The sequence below is a fragment of the Rana temporaria genome, chromosome 4, assembly GCF_905171775.1.
Source record: "Rana temporaria chromosome 4, aRanTem1.1, whole genome shotgun sequence".
NCBI lineage: Eukaryota > Metazoa > Chordata > Amphibia > Anura > Ranidae > Rana > Rana temporaria.
In genome coordinates, this window is record NC_053492.1 from 119,308,152 (window position 1) to 119,326,867 (window position 18,716).

The 18,716-nt window shown below is 41.8% G+C and overlaps 1 protein-coding gene across 7 annotated transcripts in view; it reads left to right on the forward strand.

Moving 5' to 3' along the window:
- Window positions 1-18,716, forward strand: part of NGEF (neuronal guanine nucleotide exchange factor) — a 208,131-nt gene that overhangs the window by 159,646 nt on the left and 29,769 nt on the right. For all 7 annotated transcript variants that reach the window (XM_040348941.1, XM_040348939.1, XM_040348943.1 and 4 more), the window contains 4 exons: window positions 4,206-4,480; window positions 6,459-6,619; window positions 11,095-11,247; window positions 12,348-12,477. In XM_040348941.1, coding sequence (XP_040204875.1) covers window positions 4,206-4,480; window positions 6,459-6,619; window positions 11,095-11,247; window positions 12,348-12,477 — 719 coding nt within the window. The remainder of the gene's footprint in view (window positions 1-4,205; window positions 4,481-6,458; window positions 6,620-11,094; window positions 11,248-12,347; window positions 12,478-18,716) is intronic.

Consider the following 18,716-nt stretch of genomic DNA (forward strand, 5'->3'; position numbering starts at 1 on the left):
TTGAGTGCTTTCTTCATATACCACTTCCTCCCAGTCTGGATATAGAGATCAGATATTCCAACTGCTCACAAGCACACAACGAGACGATACTTGTTTGTCTGCTAAACATGGACGCTTTATTAGAACCAGAATACAAGTCTTATCTACAGTAGAAGAGGGGGTTCACCCCTCATGCTGATATTACTCTAACAATACACTTGCGACCATAAACATAAATTAACATGAGCTAATTAACTAATCCCTTAGGGCAGCCGATATGACTCAGTGCTCGTCAGGATTTCACTATAGGCCAGACTTGTTGTCACCGAGCTTCACACAGTAGATTATACATTATCATAAATATACACACAGGACACCTTCTCACAATAGCAGGAGCTCCAGCAGGTGTCGGCCCATCTCCTACATTGTGCAGAGGCCAATATGATCAGCTCTTTCAATTAACACGTTGAGTTCAGATTCAAACAAACTAAGAATAGTCTTTACATATTCTGGGAGATATTGTGGATAAATATTACTGTCCCATTTTAAGTAATCCAGGATAGCACAGGGTTTTAGACATAAGAGGTGCATGGGGAGCTAAAACAAGGGTATCCCATACTTTCCAAGGGATTGTGGGTTCCACAGGCCCTCCCTTCACAAGAACCAACAAGGAGCACAGCATAGCAAGGAACAATAACAAACTACAATATGAAACGCAAAATGCTGGGTAAGAGTCAGTGTCAGTGTGTGATAAAGTCTTGGAACTTTGGATTGAGTTTACACACTTTTACAGATCAAGTAGCAACTTGATCAAGTAACGACTTGATAACAGCTTGTGAGTCTGAAACCACTTGCCTGTCATCATCATAATTTTGTTGTGGTTGTGTGTCACATCCATCGTTGGAAGTGTCAATTGGCACAGCAGCAGATGGCTGTGCTTGGTGTCCTGAAGTGGTCATAGGCACATGGGCAGCGGCAGTACAGTATCATTTAGGTACCTGTAGGAGGTGACAGCAGTTCCTTACATAAGTCCTATGATCAGAATGGACAACATAGCTGTTTGGTTGGCAGGCCTTTCCATGAACTGTGGCCAGTTTGTCAAACCCACGGGTTGTCTGCATCCTTACCACCTGCCCAGGCTCCAGAGTAGAAAGGCGTCTGACCGATTTGTCCTGGTTTGTTGTGAAGGCATACCATCCCTAGGTGTGTTGCGGAGGTTGAGTAGGGCTACATAAACATCAGAACCATCACGTGCACATTTCTCTAGGAGATGCTTCACTGATCTTACACTACACTCTGAAAAACCATTAGATCCAGGATAGTTGGAACTGCTAGTGACGTGCTGAAAATACTATTGGTGAGCAAAGTTCTTGAATTCTCTACTTGAAAATTAGGTTACATTGTCAGACATCAATTGATAGGAAATTACATGTGTGGAGAATATCCGCTTTAATGTCCTGATTACTGTGTTACTGGAAGTGTTTGGGAGAACATCACCAGTCAGAGTACGAATCTAACAAGGGCAGGTAATCCGTGTTTGACCACTAAAATATGTCAGCTGCTGTGATAGACCATAGTCTGTCAGGTATTGGTGAAGAGTTAAAGGTTCACTCATCTGGTGCTGTCGTAGAGCATTGCATGGGGCACATCTGGAAACTTATTTTTTGATGTAAGTGTTTATAGTTGGCCAAAACTTGGTTTCACGTGCCCTTCACTTAGTGGAATGAATGCAAGGATGACCTTCATGAAGCTGTTTCAAGTAGTATTTCTGGAGAGAGTGAGGGGTGACATATCTCTGACCACGCAGGATTAATATATCATCCACTGTCAGTTCATCCCTCATGTGGGATTTCCTTAAAGGAGCCAGTCACCCATTGAGATTGATGTCCATGAGATGCTGACAGGTGGCATCTGACTGTGTTTCTTGCTTTAGTTCCTGAATCCTTCTGGATGACAACACCCCATCCAGAACCAGCACATCATAATCCTCAATAGCTCCAGAGTTTTCAGAAGTGGGGAGGTCTACATGTGAAAGAGCATCCGCAACAAACAGTTCACAGCCTTGTTTATAGATTACATTCAGGTGGTAGTGTTGAAGCTTTAGCATCATTCGCTGGATGCGCACAGATGCTGTGTGCAGGGGTTTTCTCAGTATGGGCATGAGTGGCTGATGATCCAACTTTACGGTCACAGGGCAGCCATAGATATGATCATGGAATTGTACACAGGCAAATAATGGTCCCAATAATTCCATCTCAATTTGTGCATAGCACGCTTCAGTCTCATGGAGAGCTATTGATGCAAATACCCCAGGCCTCCCATCTTGAAGACAGACTACACCAAGACCATGCTGGGAAGCATCAGCAGACAATACCACTGACTTATGCACATCAAAATACTGTAGGACAGGTGGAATAGTTAATCGTGCCTTAAATGTATCCACAGCAACAGCATGTTGTTCAGTCCAACACCAGTCAACATCTTGGCGCAGAAGCTGACGGAGTGGAGATGTTATCTCACTGTAGTGATGAATGAACTTCGAGAGAAAATTGGTCATGCCAAGAAACCGTCGCAATCCATGTTTGTCCTCTGGAGCAGGCATTTGATGGATGGCTTTGTTTTTTTCTAGGTCAAACTTGACTCCTTTAATCATGAGAAGGTGTTCAACATATGGCACCTCTGAGACCCCGAAGCAACATTTGGTAGGGTTGAGCTGCATATTGATGGCTCTGACACGGTCTAGTACACATTTATGTTGTTCGTCATGTTCCTCAATGAAGGATCCCCAAATCAAGATATCATCCACGACTGTCCAGCAAAGATCTGTTCGATACATCTCTAAAAGACTTCCAATTGAAATTCCATATGGCATCCGTAAGAATTTGTATCTCCCGTAAGGGTTCATAAATGTTGTGAGCAATGATGATTCCTCATCCAGATTTACCAGAATCCACATTTTGCATCTAGAATGCTGAAGACCTTTGCCTGTGGCATATCAGTGATCACTTGCTCCACAGTTTTTAATGGGTGATAAGGCCTCAGGAGAGCCTTATTCAGGTGCAACACATATATGGACAGCGCCATCTTTCAAGACGCACCTCTATTTTGAGGCTTGGACCTACAGAATTTTGAAAAATGGTTCCATTTGTTGCATGAGTTACACCTTTTGTTAAAAGCCAAACCATTTTTGCGCTCAGTAGCGTTTTAACTACCACAGTTGCTGCATTAACATTCGTTCTGTTGCACCACAAACACTTCTGCCTCTCTTTTTAGTTCCTTAGTGGCCCTTTCAGAATGTTCAACCAACATACATATGCGGATGACTGGTTCCAGTGTCAAATCTTTCTCCCTTAACAACTGAGCATGAACTGCATCATTGTAGATACCACACAATCCTGTCATGTATCAATTCATCTGTTAGTGCACCAAAATAAAAAAAATAGCCAGCAGTCTCAGTGTGGCTACATAGGATTGTATTCCTTCATCAGGTTAAATGCATGTCTGTCTTTTCTAACATTACGTTGTGGTAAGCATATCTCATCAAATTTCTTGATTAAGACATCAGGGTCCTCTTTGTCCTCATTGTCTTGAAAATAGAATGACTCATATTTATCTAGTGCATCTGAACCAGAAAAATTGAGAAGAGTGTAAGCTTGTACTTTTTTTAACTTGTCTGAGAGACCTGCTTTGCTGTACACATCCCATTCTCTTTTGAATTTCAGCCAGTTGTTAGCATTGTCATTTTCAAAGATTAGGGGTTGCATGATTCCATCTCTTGTGACTTGGTATCAAGTGGATCTGCTGCGTCCTACACCACTTAATGCACTAGAATTTGGATTTGATATTGCATAATGAGATCTGTGACTCTGAGGAACATTGTGTGACATCATCTTTCTTTCTTCCTTTAAGAAATTAACCCAAAAATAATCATAAAAGAATAGTGACAGAGGAGCTTCTGCCCACATTAGCAGCTAATTTGAATAGTGCTTAAGGCATTCACGACACAGATAGTGAGAATCAGTTTTAAAAACACTTTTTCATATCAGTTTATATGGCACCAAAGTAATTATATTTTTATATATGCTATATTAAAAGTGACTGAATATTTAGTGGTTAAATAATGAGCTTTATACAGTTAGCTGTTATAAGAAACAAAGCACTTTTTTATCCTTAATTAAAATAAAAATATAACCTAAGGTGATAATTAATTTTGTTTTCTTCTGGAGAGTTCCTGTACCAGGAATACAGAGATAAATCCACACAACATGAGATTCAAGCTCGAAGACTTCAGGACAGTTATCCACAACCCGCTAAAACGCCAGATAGCCCTAAATCACCACAAGAGGGATCACCACCATCTATAGAACATCACCGGTCTAACTCAACGCTGAGCCGCTTGCAGAATACATGTTCTGGCTTCAACCTGTGGCAGGACTTGCCAGAAATCAAAAATAGCAGAGTTCTGACCGTACTGCAGCCACAGGAAGTCAAACTTCAAGAAGTAAGTTTAAGCGTTTTAACAAAATGCCTTTGCCAAACAATGCTGATCATTTTAAAGTGAATATATACTGTACATTCTTTTGGCAACCCCAGAAGTGTATACCTGTCTGGTAGGCAAACATAGGTATTGGTGTGGTGGAACAAATGCTAGACTTTGTATCCGAACTGTGGCTATCTGTATGCATTGCTTTCTCTGATCCCTCCACCCTATTCCCCTCAATTAGTACTTGGCAACCTGTTCAACCTCAGACAGGACACTGCCATTGTATCACGGTCATTGGTTGTCCTTCCAGTGTATCACAGGATAAAGTAGAAATCTCGACTCTGGAAAACTGCATGTGTTATTTCCTGCAGGTGATGTTGAGATTTTGTGATTTAACCTGTAATCCTGGGGGCTCCTAAAGCAAGCCTTTACTGAGAAAAATGCACATGCGGCCACTGCTGACTTTCCTTTGAAAATGCAGGTGTCCTAGCTATGTAACCTGTGTCCATATGTCTGTTGTTTGTTACTGATGGAAAACATACAGCTTTCAAATAAGGCCTGATCTGCACACTTATTCCTAATTAGACACTCAAAAACAACTGTATTATTATGATAGCCAGACATTTTCAGGAGAGGCTAGCAACCTTCATGTTTTGGTCAGTCTTCCTTTCATGTGCCATACAAGGAAAATCAAGCCAACATATTATGTATTTATTGGCTGTGATTACCCTTATTCACAACAGATTTGTCCAATCTGTGTCTGTGTTGTGTGTGGATGATAGTCATATGAGAATCACATATATGCATAAATTTAACACACATATGACTGCATCTTCCATCCTGTTTGTTCATAATGTGAGTGAGTGTGTATACGGAAAAGTAAACAATCACCCAATTCAGAAAAAATTATGGTTCTAGGTACTTGAACTTTATGATCAGAGCCTGGAAACCTTTGAGAGTTAGGCCTCGTACACACGACCGAGGAACTCGTCGGAAAAGACACATCATTTTCTTTGACGAGTTCCTTGTTAGGCTTGTCGAGAAACTCAACAGGCTTTCTTTGCGTACACACTGTCAAGACCAAATCTCCTCGTTCTCAATTTCGGTGACGTACAACACATTCAACGGCAGGGGAAGTTCGATTCCACTGGCACAACCCTTGGGGCTGCTTTTGCTAATCTCATGTTACTGCGTGTTAAGTAAAAGTTTGGTAGGAGACGATTTGCACTTTTCAGTCTGTTACAGCGTAACAAATGTTATATCTCCATTACAAACGCTACTTTTACCGAAGGTGTGCTCCCGTCTCATACTTTATTCTGAGCATGCGCGGGTTTCTAAGCATACACACGAACGCGTTTCTCGTCGAAAACCAGCCCAACGAGGAACACGACGAGGAAATTGAGACTCCCGTCGAGGAAAAAGAGAACTTGTTCTCTTTTTTCCTCGTCGAGTACCTCGACAGTTTTCTTGATGAAAAGCATACACACAACCGTTTTCCTCGGCAAAAAAGCTCTGCCACCAAGTTTCTTGATCGATTCTGTCGAGGAAAACGGTTGTGTGTACGAGGCCTTAGTCAAAATGAGAAATCTGCCTGTATATGACCAACCTATAACAAAGCACAAGCGTGAACTGCTTTGTGATAGACATAATTGGTGGTCCATTTGTTCTTTATTGCATGGTGGGACCTACTCCTTATGGTGCCACAACACATTGGGGAAAAGGGAGTGAACTTAGAAAGTGAAGTGCATCTGTAGCTCTGTGAATTTATGGAAAATATCCTGAATTGGGTAACTTAGCACAGTAGCTCTTCCATGGAGGAACACAGTCCTACAGACGCTTAATATTTTCATTATCTAATAACACTTCAGTTCTGTCAGTCTGTTAGAATTACTGTCTAGAGAAAGTTTTAGTAGCTAAATTGGGTGCTTTCGGAAAATACATTTTTTTCTTTCTAACATGTAAATGGAGTTAACTGAGATAATTGTTTTACTTTTAGGCCATGTTTGAACTGGTGACTTCTGAAGCATCTTATTACAAGAGCCTGCGCCTTCTTGTGTCCCATTTTATGGAGAGTGAGAGGCTTAAAGCTACTCTGCACCCTTCAGAAATACACTTCATATTCTCCAATGTACTGGAGGTCCTATCCACAAGTGAAAGGTAAGTCCTAGCTAAGCATTCCTACTGGGACCAACTGTCATCACCATAGGTGCTTTTATAAGAGCTCCTCCCCCCAGTACGTACATACAAGCTCACTTTCATTGCTTAGCAAGAGGGTATTTTCAGAGCGGAGATCTTCTCATCACAAAGAAGTTATTGACGCTCTGAGGCCTCGTACACACGGCCGGGAAACTCGACGGGCAAAACACATCGTTTTGCCCGTCGAGTTCCTTGTGAAGCCGCCGAGGATCTCGGCGAGCCAAATTTCCCCATTCCCGTCGGGGAAAAAGAAGACATGCTTTCTTTTTGGCCCGACGAGATCCTCGTCGGTTTCCTCGTCGAAAAGTGTACACACGACCGGTTTCCTCGGCAAAAAAAAAACCCAGCAAGCTTCTTGCTGGTTTTTGCCGAGAAACTCGGCCGTGTGTACGAGGCCTGATGCAAGCTGTCTTAGGCCTGATTCACACCTATGCAGGTTCCAGTTTGCATTTTCCAGGTTCTTCTTCTTCCCCCATTAGGGCGACCCCCCCTCCCCATTTTTCTAATTAGTAAGAGTCTTTTCAAGACAAGAGCATAAATGCTCAACAAGCCAAATCCCATTCATTTTAATGGCCCATGTTCACATCTGAAGCCCCGTACACACGACCAGTTTCCTCGGCAGAATTCAGCTTCCGACCGAGTTTCTGGCTGAATTCTGCCGAGAAACCCGGCCGTGTGTACAATTTCGCCGAGGAAGCCGACGAGGAGCTCGACGAGGAAATAGAGAACATGTTCTCTATTTCCTCGTTGTTCTATGGGAGCTCTCGGCCCGCCGAGCTCCTCGGCGGCTTCAGGTCTGAACTGGCCGAGGAACTCGATGTGTTTGGCACGTCGAGTTCCTCGGCCGTGTGTACGGGGCCTGAGGGTTCTGTCACCAGAAAGTTAAATGCCCGTCGCTCAAAAAAGTAAATTTTTTGACAGATTACAAGCGTTTTTGGCCCCATAGACTTCAATAGAAACGCCCGACTTAAGTGTTTTACAATCTTTTTTTGCTTAAATAGCAGCTCTCTGCCTCTAATTTCCTCTCTCCTCCCCCTACTGCTTTCTATTGGTTAAACAAAAATGCCTGAAACTGTAAAAATTCATGTAATACACTCCTAAAATGCTTAAAAACAAATGCCCAAAAAACACTAGTAAATCGCTACGCTCAACTGTAAATGGTGCCTAAAGCATTAGAAATTTAATTAGGTTTCATTATTCAAAACAGAATTAGCTGACACCTTTTAAAAATGTTGATTTTAGTGGTTTCAGTGCTCCCACATTTTTTTAAACCCTGCTCTACTTGTATGGATGAATAATATGCTGTAAAATATCATTACTGCTGAATTTTTAACCACAAGTTGCACTGAAGAGATAGCGGGAGTAAAGTAAGCTTCATTGTTGCAGCAATAGTAACCCCAGCATTTATGTCAGTGGATGCAATAACCACCTGCATTGTTGTGAGTAGCAGTGAAAATCTCTGAGTATTGATGCTAGTTTCTGGGATAATAACCTTGCACCAATAGTGTCAATTTCTGCAATAATAATCTCCCGTATTGGTGACAATTGGAAATAACTCCCAGCATTAGTGCCACTTTTCGCAGTAACAACCCTCAGCATTGGTGCCAGTTTATGCAGTAATAACCCTCAGCATTGGTGCCAGTATGCGCAGTAATAACCCCCAGCATTGGTGCCAGTTTATTCCGTAATAACCCCTAAATTGGTGTCACTTTACACGGTAATAACTCCCAGCATTATTGCCATTTTATGCAGTAGTAACCCTCAGCATTGGTGCTAGTTTACACAATAACCCCCAGCATCGGTTCCAATTTACACAGTAATCCCCAGCGTTGATGCCAGTTTACGGAATAATCACATTACAGGAATACCCCACTTTTAAGTACACAATGGAGTTTATTTACTAAAGCTAGAGAGTGCAAAATCAGGCTCACTTCTGCATAGAAACCAATGAGCTTCTTACCCCAGCTTGTTCAATTAAGCCTGGTAATAAAACCTGGAAGCTCAAGTGAGCATGATTTTGCACTTTCCAGCTTTAGTAAATAAACCCCATTGCATACTTAAAAGTGGGGTATGTCTGTATACATTTTTGGTCAGTGGTGTTATGCTAAGTAATCCCCCTTCATTGGTAAGCACTTAACTTTCCTGCGTCGATGGTTAGAGGCAGTTTAAATTAACCCCTTCATATCTCCTTCATCATTTCTTTGTACAATGCTGCATTAATGGCCAGTGGCAGTATTCGTTAACTCCTTGCGTTACTAGCTACTGGTAATGGCAATTAACCTCCTCACTTCACCAGGCGTGTACATTGCTGCATTAGTAGCCATTGGCAGTGTTTATTATTTCACTGCCAATGGCTACTAATGCAGCAATGTACAAAGAAATTATTAACCGCCTGGTAAAGTGAGGGGTTTAATTACCTTTGCCAGTAGCTAGTAACGCAAGGAGTTAATAAATACTGCCACTCGCCATTAATACAGCATTGTACAAACAAATGGTTAACCCCCTGAGGGATTGAGGGGGTTGATTAGTATTGCCAATAGCCAGTAATGCAAGGGGTAAGGTTCAAGCAGTAATGGCCAGTGGCAATGGTAATTAACCCCCTCACCTCCCAAGGGGTTAACCAACCCTTTCTTTGTCAAATGCTGCACATATCCTCAGCTGCTGAACTCACGTTTGCAAGTAACTTTCTCCATCCCGCTCCTGCACGGCGTCGTTCACTTCTTGGCCTGGAAATGATGTAATTTCCGATCCGGGAATATCCTTCTCCTGTCGGTTGGATGCCGCTTGATGGTAGTGCACAGTTTGTTTTCATTCTGGGTGCAGGAACTTAAATAACATTTCCAGCATTCGTTACTCCACTGCCTTTCTGCAAAGTGTGATGCTTCTAAAGTCTTCCCTGATTATATATTGGGCCCGACCGCCCTGCCCCTGCGGCTTGGTACCCACTCCCTCTGCCCCCATCACGGCCGGACCCTGCACCCACCTGTACCTCTCCTTAACAAAACAATGGTTATCACAGTTGCTGGACATTTGCTATGCTCTTCTTTTTGGCTGCTGATTCTGCTCTTTAACCTTTGCCAGTACCTTGGTGTTCTGGGCTGCTCTGGAGGGAGCAAGAACCTTGCCTCAGGAACTTGTATTTTATGGCTCTTGGATATCTGATTAATACAGCAGATTAGTTTCCTATTAGATATGTAATGCGTTCCTGGGTGGAGGATCTGTGACTGCTGCTGTGTGATAGTTCTGCTGTGGTTGCATTAAGTCCCCTAGCTCAGGTGTCTGTCTATGGACCAAACTTTGAAGAAGTCTCTGTCATTTTATGGGAGATCAGCTTTTTTTTTTTTTATCACTTAAAGTTTTTATTGAAAAGATTTAATTTGCAACTTACAATCAGTTCAAGATAAAACACAGATATGGACCAAAATTAGTACACCAGAATAGAATAATCTCAGACTGTTCCAATCTTAATACATAACGGTCAATATGGTAAATAGGCAACTGAAGACAGTCATCAATAACATAAATAGGTTCCATATGAGCGATCAGCTTTTTTTGAACCCTCCTTGAATAAAATTGTTCAAGACACCACAGGAAGAAAGAGCAATTGATTTCCCCAGATGCAAAGACCGATGTCTGCAAGGTCTCTTTTGAAATAGGGTCAGGAACTGTTAAAAGTCAAAGGAAACTGAGACCGGAGGGTTACTGGAGCAGACACGTTTGAGCATAGGTGTCTATGGGCATGGCTCTCCAATGTCTTTTTTTCATTTCTGCCCTTGTATACTTGCTACTTACAGAAATGAGGACTAAAGCTGGCCATACATTATATAATATTTATATTTTATTTTCTTTAGACTTAGCTTCAACTGTGTAGTGTAATGCAAGAGCCTGCATGATTGCATACAAATTGAAAGTGTATGGTTTTGGTAAATCTAATTGTATAAAAAAAAAATTATAATGTTTGGCCAGCTTAACTCCCCCTACTGCAGGGGTGTCAACCCCTGTTGTATCAGCACCCTACCCTCCTTATATCGGATGTCACGAGCCCCCCACCGTCAGAAGTCGAGCATCCCCCCCACTATCCCTTACATCAGTGCACCCCCTTGCCTTGTGCTTCTGCCAGGAGGGCTGGACAGAGAAATGCAGGATCTGGTGGAGGAGTCCTGTCCTCTCTGCTGCTGATTGCTGAGACCAGGTAAGGGCAGAGAAAGGGGGGAGTGAGGGACACATGAAATGGCCTGGAGGGCCGGATTCGGCCCGTGGGCCTTGTGTTTGACACCTGTGCCTTACTGTATAGCATGTTAGAAATGCATTCTTGCTCCTTTTTTCTACATGAACCTTTTGCACATTGTAGTTTTGAATCAAGTGTATCATTTAGTGTTTTTAAATAACAGTAAAACATTTGTGTCATGATCTTTTGTCGTTGTCTATGTTTTTAGGTTTCTTCTGGATTTGGAACAAAGATTTGAGGAGAATTTGGTGATTTCAGATGTCTGTGACATTGTATTCAAGCATGCAGTCAATCATTTTGGGGTCTACGTCACCTACGTCTGCAACCAGACCTATCAAGAGAGAGCATACAGGAAGTTGCTGTGAGTTCAGCAATGGCAGAAATGTAAATGTAACCAAGCAACCTCTGCTTTCCAATCATGTTTGCATTTTTTTAAAACAATGGTGTGTAGGCAACGTTGTTTTAATGATGAAGTTGGGAAAACTTTGTTTTTTGGACATGCTGAAAGACGAAGTTTTTTTTCATGCTGAAAAATGATCGTGTGTACGTGGCATCATTCTTTTGATAAAATGATGTGCCGTAAATGATTATATATTTAAAGTCTTTGCAATTTTACATAAAGGAACATAATTCTAATTTTTTTTTACAATTTTTAGACACAGCTTTACAGCGGCCAACTATTTGCATCTTGAATTTGAGACAGGTGTGGCCTTGTTGACACCACCCATTTTCACAAAGGTTGACTGAAAAATTGGCTGGGCCAGGTGGAAATTTATCAACCGAATAGTGACTGCATCCTATCAGATGCAGTCACTGGGCTGGATTCAGTAAGGAGATACGACAGCGTATCTCCGAATACGCCGTTGTATCTCTGAGTTGCGGGGTCGTATCTATGCACCTGATTCATAGAATCAGTTACGCATAGATTTCCCTAAGATCCGACCGGCGTAAGTGTCTTACACCGTCGTATCTTAGGCCGCATATTTACGCTGGGTGGCGCTTCCGTATAGTTACGCGAGGAATATGCTAATTAGGTATTTATGCCGATTCAGAAACGTACGTCCGGCCGGCGCATTTTTTTACATCGTTTACGTTAGGTTTTTTCCGGCGTAAAGTTACCTCTGCTATATGAGGCGTAGCTAATGTTAAGTATGGACGTCGTTCCCGCGCCGAGTTTTAAAAATGTTACGTCGTTTGTGTAAGTCGTTCGTGAATAGGGCTGTACGTAAGTTACGTTCACGTCTAAAGCAATGACGATTTGAGGCGTAATTTCGAGCATGCGCACTGGGATTCTTTCACGAACGGTGCATGCGCCGTTCACAAAAAACATAAGATACATTTACATGTGTATGGCTTTCTTAAGGTATTGTAAAATCCTATTGTATCATCATCTCTGCATATTCATTTATCTCTCCTATGTTTAATAATATTTTCTTTATTTAATCTTTCTTTGTCTATCAGTCAAGAAAGGACAGAATTCCGGGAAGCAGTAGCACATCTGGAGACAAATCCTATTTGCAAAGGCCTTCCATTTTCCTCTTTCCTTATCCTGCCCTTTCAGAGGATCACACGCCTGAAACTTCTGGTACAGGTAATTTACAATTAACACTATTTTTTATTCTTCTTCTTCAATATTTTTATTTGCATAAAAAAAAATAGTGTATAATCACATAAGATTGTGGTGCACAGAAGATACATTTCACTATTGTTTTTTTCTTGAACTGTCCCTGCCTATCATAGTACTATAGTCCCAAACTCATCAACAATCATCATCATATAATCTCATCATATCCTGAATACCAACAGATGCCTAACAAAGCTTTCAGACTTTTGTTGTGTGAAGAATGGTACAGAAGTTACTATTCATAGTTTTGTGAGGAGTTTTGTAGAATGTGTACACTAGATCTTTGTAGCTGTATGAATCATTTCTGTAGTGTTGTGCATATATTCCTACCCTGTAGCTTTGGTACTCTGCTGAATTATTTAGTACTTTTGGTACTCTGGTGAATTATTACAAGAAATCTAAAATGTAGCTCAGTCAGAAGACACAGCCTAAATGCTTTGTGGCTTCAGTTTTCTACATGGCATTCCAATGGTGCAGCTAGCCGCCTGGCTGGTTCTGGTCTCTGGTAGTCCTAAATCTGAAGTCGTGAAAATCTAAGCTAAGGTAATAGGATTTTTAGCACCAGGGGCTACATCACAATTGGTCAAGTTTGGTTCTATTTGAAATTTTCCACCACCAACATCTTACCATGGTAACTGTTAAGGCTGAGGGCACCAAGCGCTGATGTCATCTAGGTGGAGTGTTATATATGACTCAGATTTACAAGGGGTTGCTTCTAACCTGATTGATGCAGTATGCACTACAATGCATTTAGAGGATCAGCGTGTTGCTTCAGGCCAAGGGTATTTAAATGTATTTGTTACATGCATTTATTTTACACGTGGATCTGTTCGTTCATCCTACTGCGTTCCTTGGTAATTTACCTACTTGCAGTTTGGATGCTTAATATTCCCTCTGTAGCGTAGACTTTTAAATTCGGTCATTCTTTCAGCTATCTTTCCACATTCTTCTTCAATGTTACTAAACCCCCATTGTGCATTTTACCATGTTTGTTTGGGTTCCCTGCACCCTGGGATCTCTGATTCCTACTCTGGTAGAAGCCTATCCTTGAATAGTCACCCACTCGAACTTGCACTCCTCTCGGGAAGTCCTTTTTTTGATCATGGATAATTGCACCACTGGTGGTGCTTGATTCTCCTCAGTCCTTTCAATCTCCTGAGGGACCTTTTGATCTACAAAGTCAACAAGGATCAGTCCCTGCTGTTCTCTTATTTGGTAACCATCTGACTCTTCAGTGTCCTCCAGCAGTTCTGGACCCTGTGCACATAACTGACCCCTATGTTTACACCAATGCCATTTTCTGACATTCCAATTATGTAACACTCAAGAGACCATCCCTGAAAAAAAAAAGTAAGTTTTCTAGATTTTCACAGTTCGTCCTGCAGTTCTTGACTATATACAAATTTTTTTTTTTTTAGTATTGTCAATCCTAATTCATCTTCCAGTTGGACTGTCTGCTCAACTCCTCACTAAAACATCTACACCCGGTAAACCTTTTAGGCTTTCCTGGTATATAGCACATGTTTTCCCATTCATAGCTTGGGAGTTTGTGGGATTGTTGGGGAATAACCTTGAACATAGTTCCCCCTCTTCTTGCATCATCTCCATTCTTTTTGCTCTCCTCCTCTAAATTAGGTAATTTGCAATTTCGGCAAGAAACTAACTGGTCTTTTCCTACTAAATAGTTCCAGACTCTACACGCTATATGGTGGCCAGGGTGGAGAATTTTGCTAATGGATGTATCCTCTTGCCTACTTCTTGAATCTGTTTCTCTGTACCTGAGTTGATAGGGGATTCCTCTTTTGTTTAGACTTTTGATCTGACCTCATCTGATTGATGCAAGATCTTCACTTCCCAAAAGATTTGAGAAGGCCCTCTGCAAAAGACTGGGTGACGTACGCCCTCACACTGTCTTTCCTAGAGTAAAGTTACTGTTTTTTTTTGGTTTCCCACTTTGAACAATGAGGTTTCTGCACGTAAATATTCTTACTTTCTTCCTTGCATGTGATTATCCTACTCTGGAAAATCCTCTTCTCCCCTTGAGAGTCATAAGGCAGGACACTTTATTACTCTACTGCAGATTTCCCTTATGTAGGATAGTATAAATCCAAACGCCTTTTGGGGACCAGATTACTATTAGATAGTCCTCTTCTTTGACCGAGCTGTGGTCTTCTGAGGAAATCTTCTTAGATTCCTTCCTTCTTTCCTTTTCTTTATCAGGTGAACATTACAGTCGTCCACCTGCTCACTACAGTGGTAGTTTGGATGATTCCCAGAACCATATTCAGTATATTGAGTAACTAGTTAGGCAGGTTTGCAGTGTGGCTAACACATTCTTGAAACACCTATAGGTTTTGGTTAGAAGGGCTTATTCTCATCTTTCTGGTCCTTATGTTTTTTATGCCATTTTGTGATTCAAAATATTCTCTTCCCTGACTACCCTTTCTATATAGGTATTGTTGATCAAACCACACTCTCTTTATTAAAGATTCAGGGTTAGTACCCTTTAATTTTCCCACCTTTAGGATCTATGTTGCCTTCCCCCTATTTAGATTTATGCTGTAAAGTCTCTCACATTCATGGTTATTTATTTTATTTGTCTTTTAGGTAATATCCTTTCTGCCCATGGACCTCCCTCTTCTAAAGATGAGGAGAGTTCAACTTTAGCTATTGACTGTTGACTGTTTGTTTTTACCTCTGGACATGATCTGTCCCCATCATTTTCATATCTTTAGTCTTCCTTTGCAGCTACTATCATGTATTCATGTGACATTTCAGAGCCGCGTCTCTGGCAGCTGCGGTGACCACAGAGGTCTGTATGGGCCTATATATCTATCCCAGAACTGACGCTGACTGCTGTGAACAATGTCTAAGAGATAAAATATCTCCACTTTTTTTAATTTAATTATTTATTGTACTGTTTGTTGTGTGTATCTGCATTGGAAAGGTTTTCCCTTACTCAGGGCTTTTTTTCTCAAACAATAGATGCTGGAACTCAACCACGACCTTACACCCAGACACACACCCTCCAAATCGCATCAAATAGTGGGTGTGGTCAGTCAAATTTCACAAACAGTAGGAGAGTCTTAAAGGGGCATTAAATACCAGAATTACATTACATACAGAGTGCAGAGCTGTCACTTGTAAACACAGAAACCAGACTTCTGTGTTTACAAGTGATTGTTGTGAGCAGCCCCCCCCAAGGGTCTGAGCCAGAGGTGGTGGAACTGAGTTCCACCAAGTTCCCCCTGAAAAAAAGCCCTGCCCTTACTACATGTCCTGTGTTACAGATGGAAAACCACTGGAGGCAGGAACAGCAAAAAAAAAAAAAAAAAAGATCTTTTTTAGCAGTTTGGGAAAAAGGCTGATGTGAGTGTAAATCTCCCAAAATGGTTAAAGCAGTACAGGGGCCCTTAGGCCACGTACACACGGTCAATCCATCCGATGAGAATGGTCCGACGGACCGTTTTCATCGGTTCACCGCTGAAGCAGACCGATGGTCTGATGTGCGTACACACCATCAGTTCAAAAACCGATCGGGTCAGAACGCGATGACGTAAAACACACGACGTGCTGTAAAAAACAAAGTTCAATGCTTCCAAGCATGCGTCGACTTGATTCTGAGCATGCGCAGGTTTTGAACCGATGCTTTTGTGTACTAACCATCGGTTTTGACCGATGGTCAGCCGTCCATCGGTTAGATTTTAAAGCAAGTTCTGTAATTTTTGTCCGAAGGATAACAGACTGATGGGCCGTACACACGGTCGGTTTGGACCGATGAAATTGGACTTCAGGCCGTTTTCATCGGTTTGGCCTCCCTCTTCCACAATCTTTATAAAACAACTGGAAAAAAAAAGGGCTAGAGCAAATTTAATGAATTGTAAGCAAATGTACATTGCGTTTTAATTTAAAAAAGAAAAGAAAAGGGAAGCACAGACAGAGATTGGGTTCCTGGTTCCATTTCTATAGAGAATAAGAGATAAAACCTAATTGGTCACTATGGGGCAATTATACCACTTCCCTTATAATTACCTTGTTTTTGGTTTTAATAAATTGGTCCCAACGTCCACTCAGGGTTATCTTCTGAAAAATAATAGATTCATACTGACATCTTTAGAAGACATAAATTTCAGTGTGCTTCTCTTCTAAACCTTAAAAGAACACCATTCATCAAGCATTTGACTGATACTTGTAGCACTTGGATGTACATAACCCATCTTTACACGATGTGGCCTCTGTCTTGCTGCTTAGTTATTTACAAGCCACAGTAAGTCCCTACCAATAAAATTGTATCCCGAAGCTTATTCACAGCGCTGTCAGAGAGCTCTTTTTAGAACATCCAAATTGAGCAAATTGGTGCTGAATAAATGGAGCGTTGTTCCCTGTAAACAGACTTGAGAACAAGTTCTGTGCAATATGCTGCTCGGTGTTTAGAATAAACATGCAGTGCTGAGGAGAGCTGGTAAAAAATTACAGCTTTGTAGGAATGCAGACAGCCCGCTAGTCTCCTGTTTTAGAGGAGGAGCTACTTAGTCAGGCTACATGTCCTTACTAAATAAAGTGTACCTGTCACTCACATGTAGCTACTTAAAAGACATCTTAAATACTTGCAATAAAGCAGCTTATTAGGTTAACAAGTGGGAAATGACAACACTGAAGCACTATAGTGACCTAAAGTCCAGTTGATATCTTTTTTATCTCTTTATACCTGTACCCCCCGCATGTTATGAGACTAATTTTCTCATAAAGTCTATGTGAAAATACTGCTTTCTGTCCTCACACTCCAATGCACAGTAGCAGACCCCTCATCCTAAAGGTCCTTACACAGACATATATTGCAGGGGTGTGTTCTGAATACTGAGAGCATAGGATCTAATTCTAGTACCTAATTAACAGTGCAGTCATATTCAGACACTGTGCACAAATGCGCTAAGAAGAATGTTGAGATAAGTCTATGAAAATGAAGGTTGTGAGCAAAATATCTGTTTCTGTGACTTTAACTGGGCTTTAAAGGAGTTGTAAAAGTAGAATGTTTTTTATCTTAATGCATTCCCAGCAACTCCTAATTATTTTCCCGAGCCCCAACTCTCACCAGTGATGTCTTAGCCATCTGGGACTCTCCCTTCTGATTGCTGAGACACAGCAGTGGTGCCATTGGCTCCCGTGGCTTTCAATCAAAGTCAGTTAGCCATTCAGAAGAGAGAAGGGGCTGGGCCGGGCCGGGGCTCCGTGTCTGAATGGACACAAGGAGCTGTGACTCGGCTGCCCCATAGCAAGCTGCTTGCTGTGGGGGCACTCGACAGGATGGAGGAGCCAGGAGCACAGAAGAGGGACACAACTGCACAGAGGAGGTAAGTATAACATGTTTGTTATTTTAAAAAAATAGACAGCTACAAGATTGTTGCCAATGGGGACAGTGTCCTGCATATACAGAAGTGGTGTCTGGCTGAAGGCCTTCGCCTGTATATCTGTCTACCTATAGAAGTCTCGGAGTCTGCCAATTAACATTACACCTAAGGGTGTCCTGGCCATAATCCTTTCTCCCATAGTTCTGTTCAAGAGATAATAAATCTCTTTGCATTCAAAAAGTGTCTGGCGCCCACCTGTTCATCTTGCATTACACCCACCATGCCTTGGAACCCACTCTACACTGAAGGATGTCAGCTGTCCTTAACGCTAGAGGTCACCATTGGGCTTCAGGGGCCCCGGGACTTTGCTACATAAGTGATCATATTCCCTCTGTTCACAACTGCATAAGAGCTGGGAGAGGAGAAGCAGCAGCACACTGAGCTTTCCAGTGAATAACTGTGCAGCGGGGGGTGGGGGGGGGTGTCAGGATAAGTGTGATCACTGTAGGAAGGTACAATTAGTTCCAAGCATAGCTAGTGAACTGACTTCTGCTTAGTGTGGTCAGCTGTTAATAGGAAAACACAGAGGGACTAGCAGGAACACCAGGGATTACACAAAAAGGAAGCAATACAAAGAGAACTGAATACTTTCTCATACATGTATATGGTACAGAAATATGAAGTGTTGTGGTAACAAATGCTTTGAGCTGAATTGGTAGTAATATAAATTCTGTCACCAGGTTTGACAAAGTTGGAGATGTGTTAAAATATGAGTTGGCATGAAATCACATGCCAGGGCTGTCTTGTACTCCATCCTGAGAGGAGGCCATTGAAGCACAGATTGGAAGCTGCAGGCTT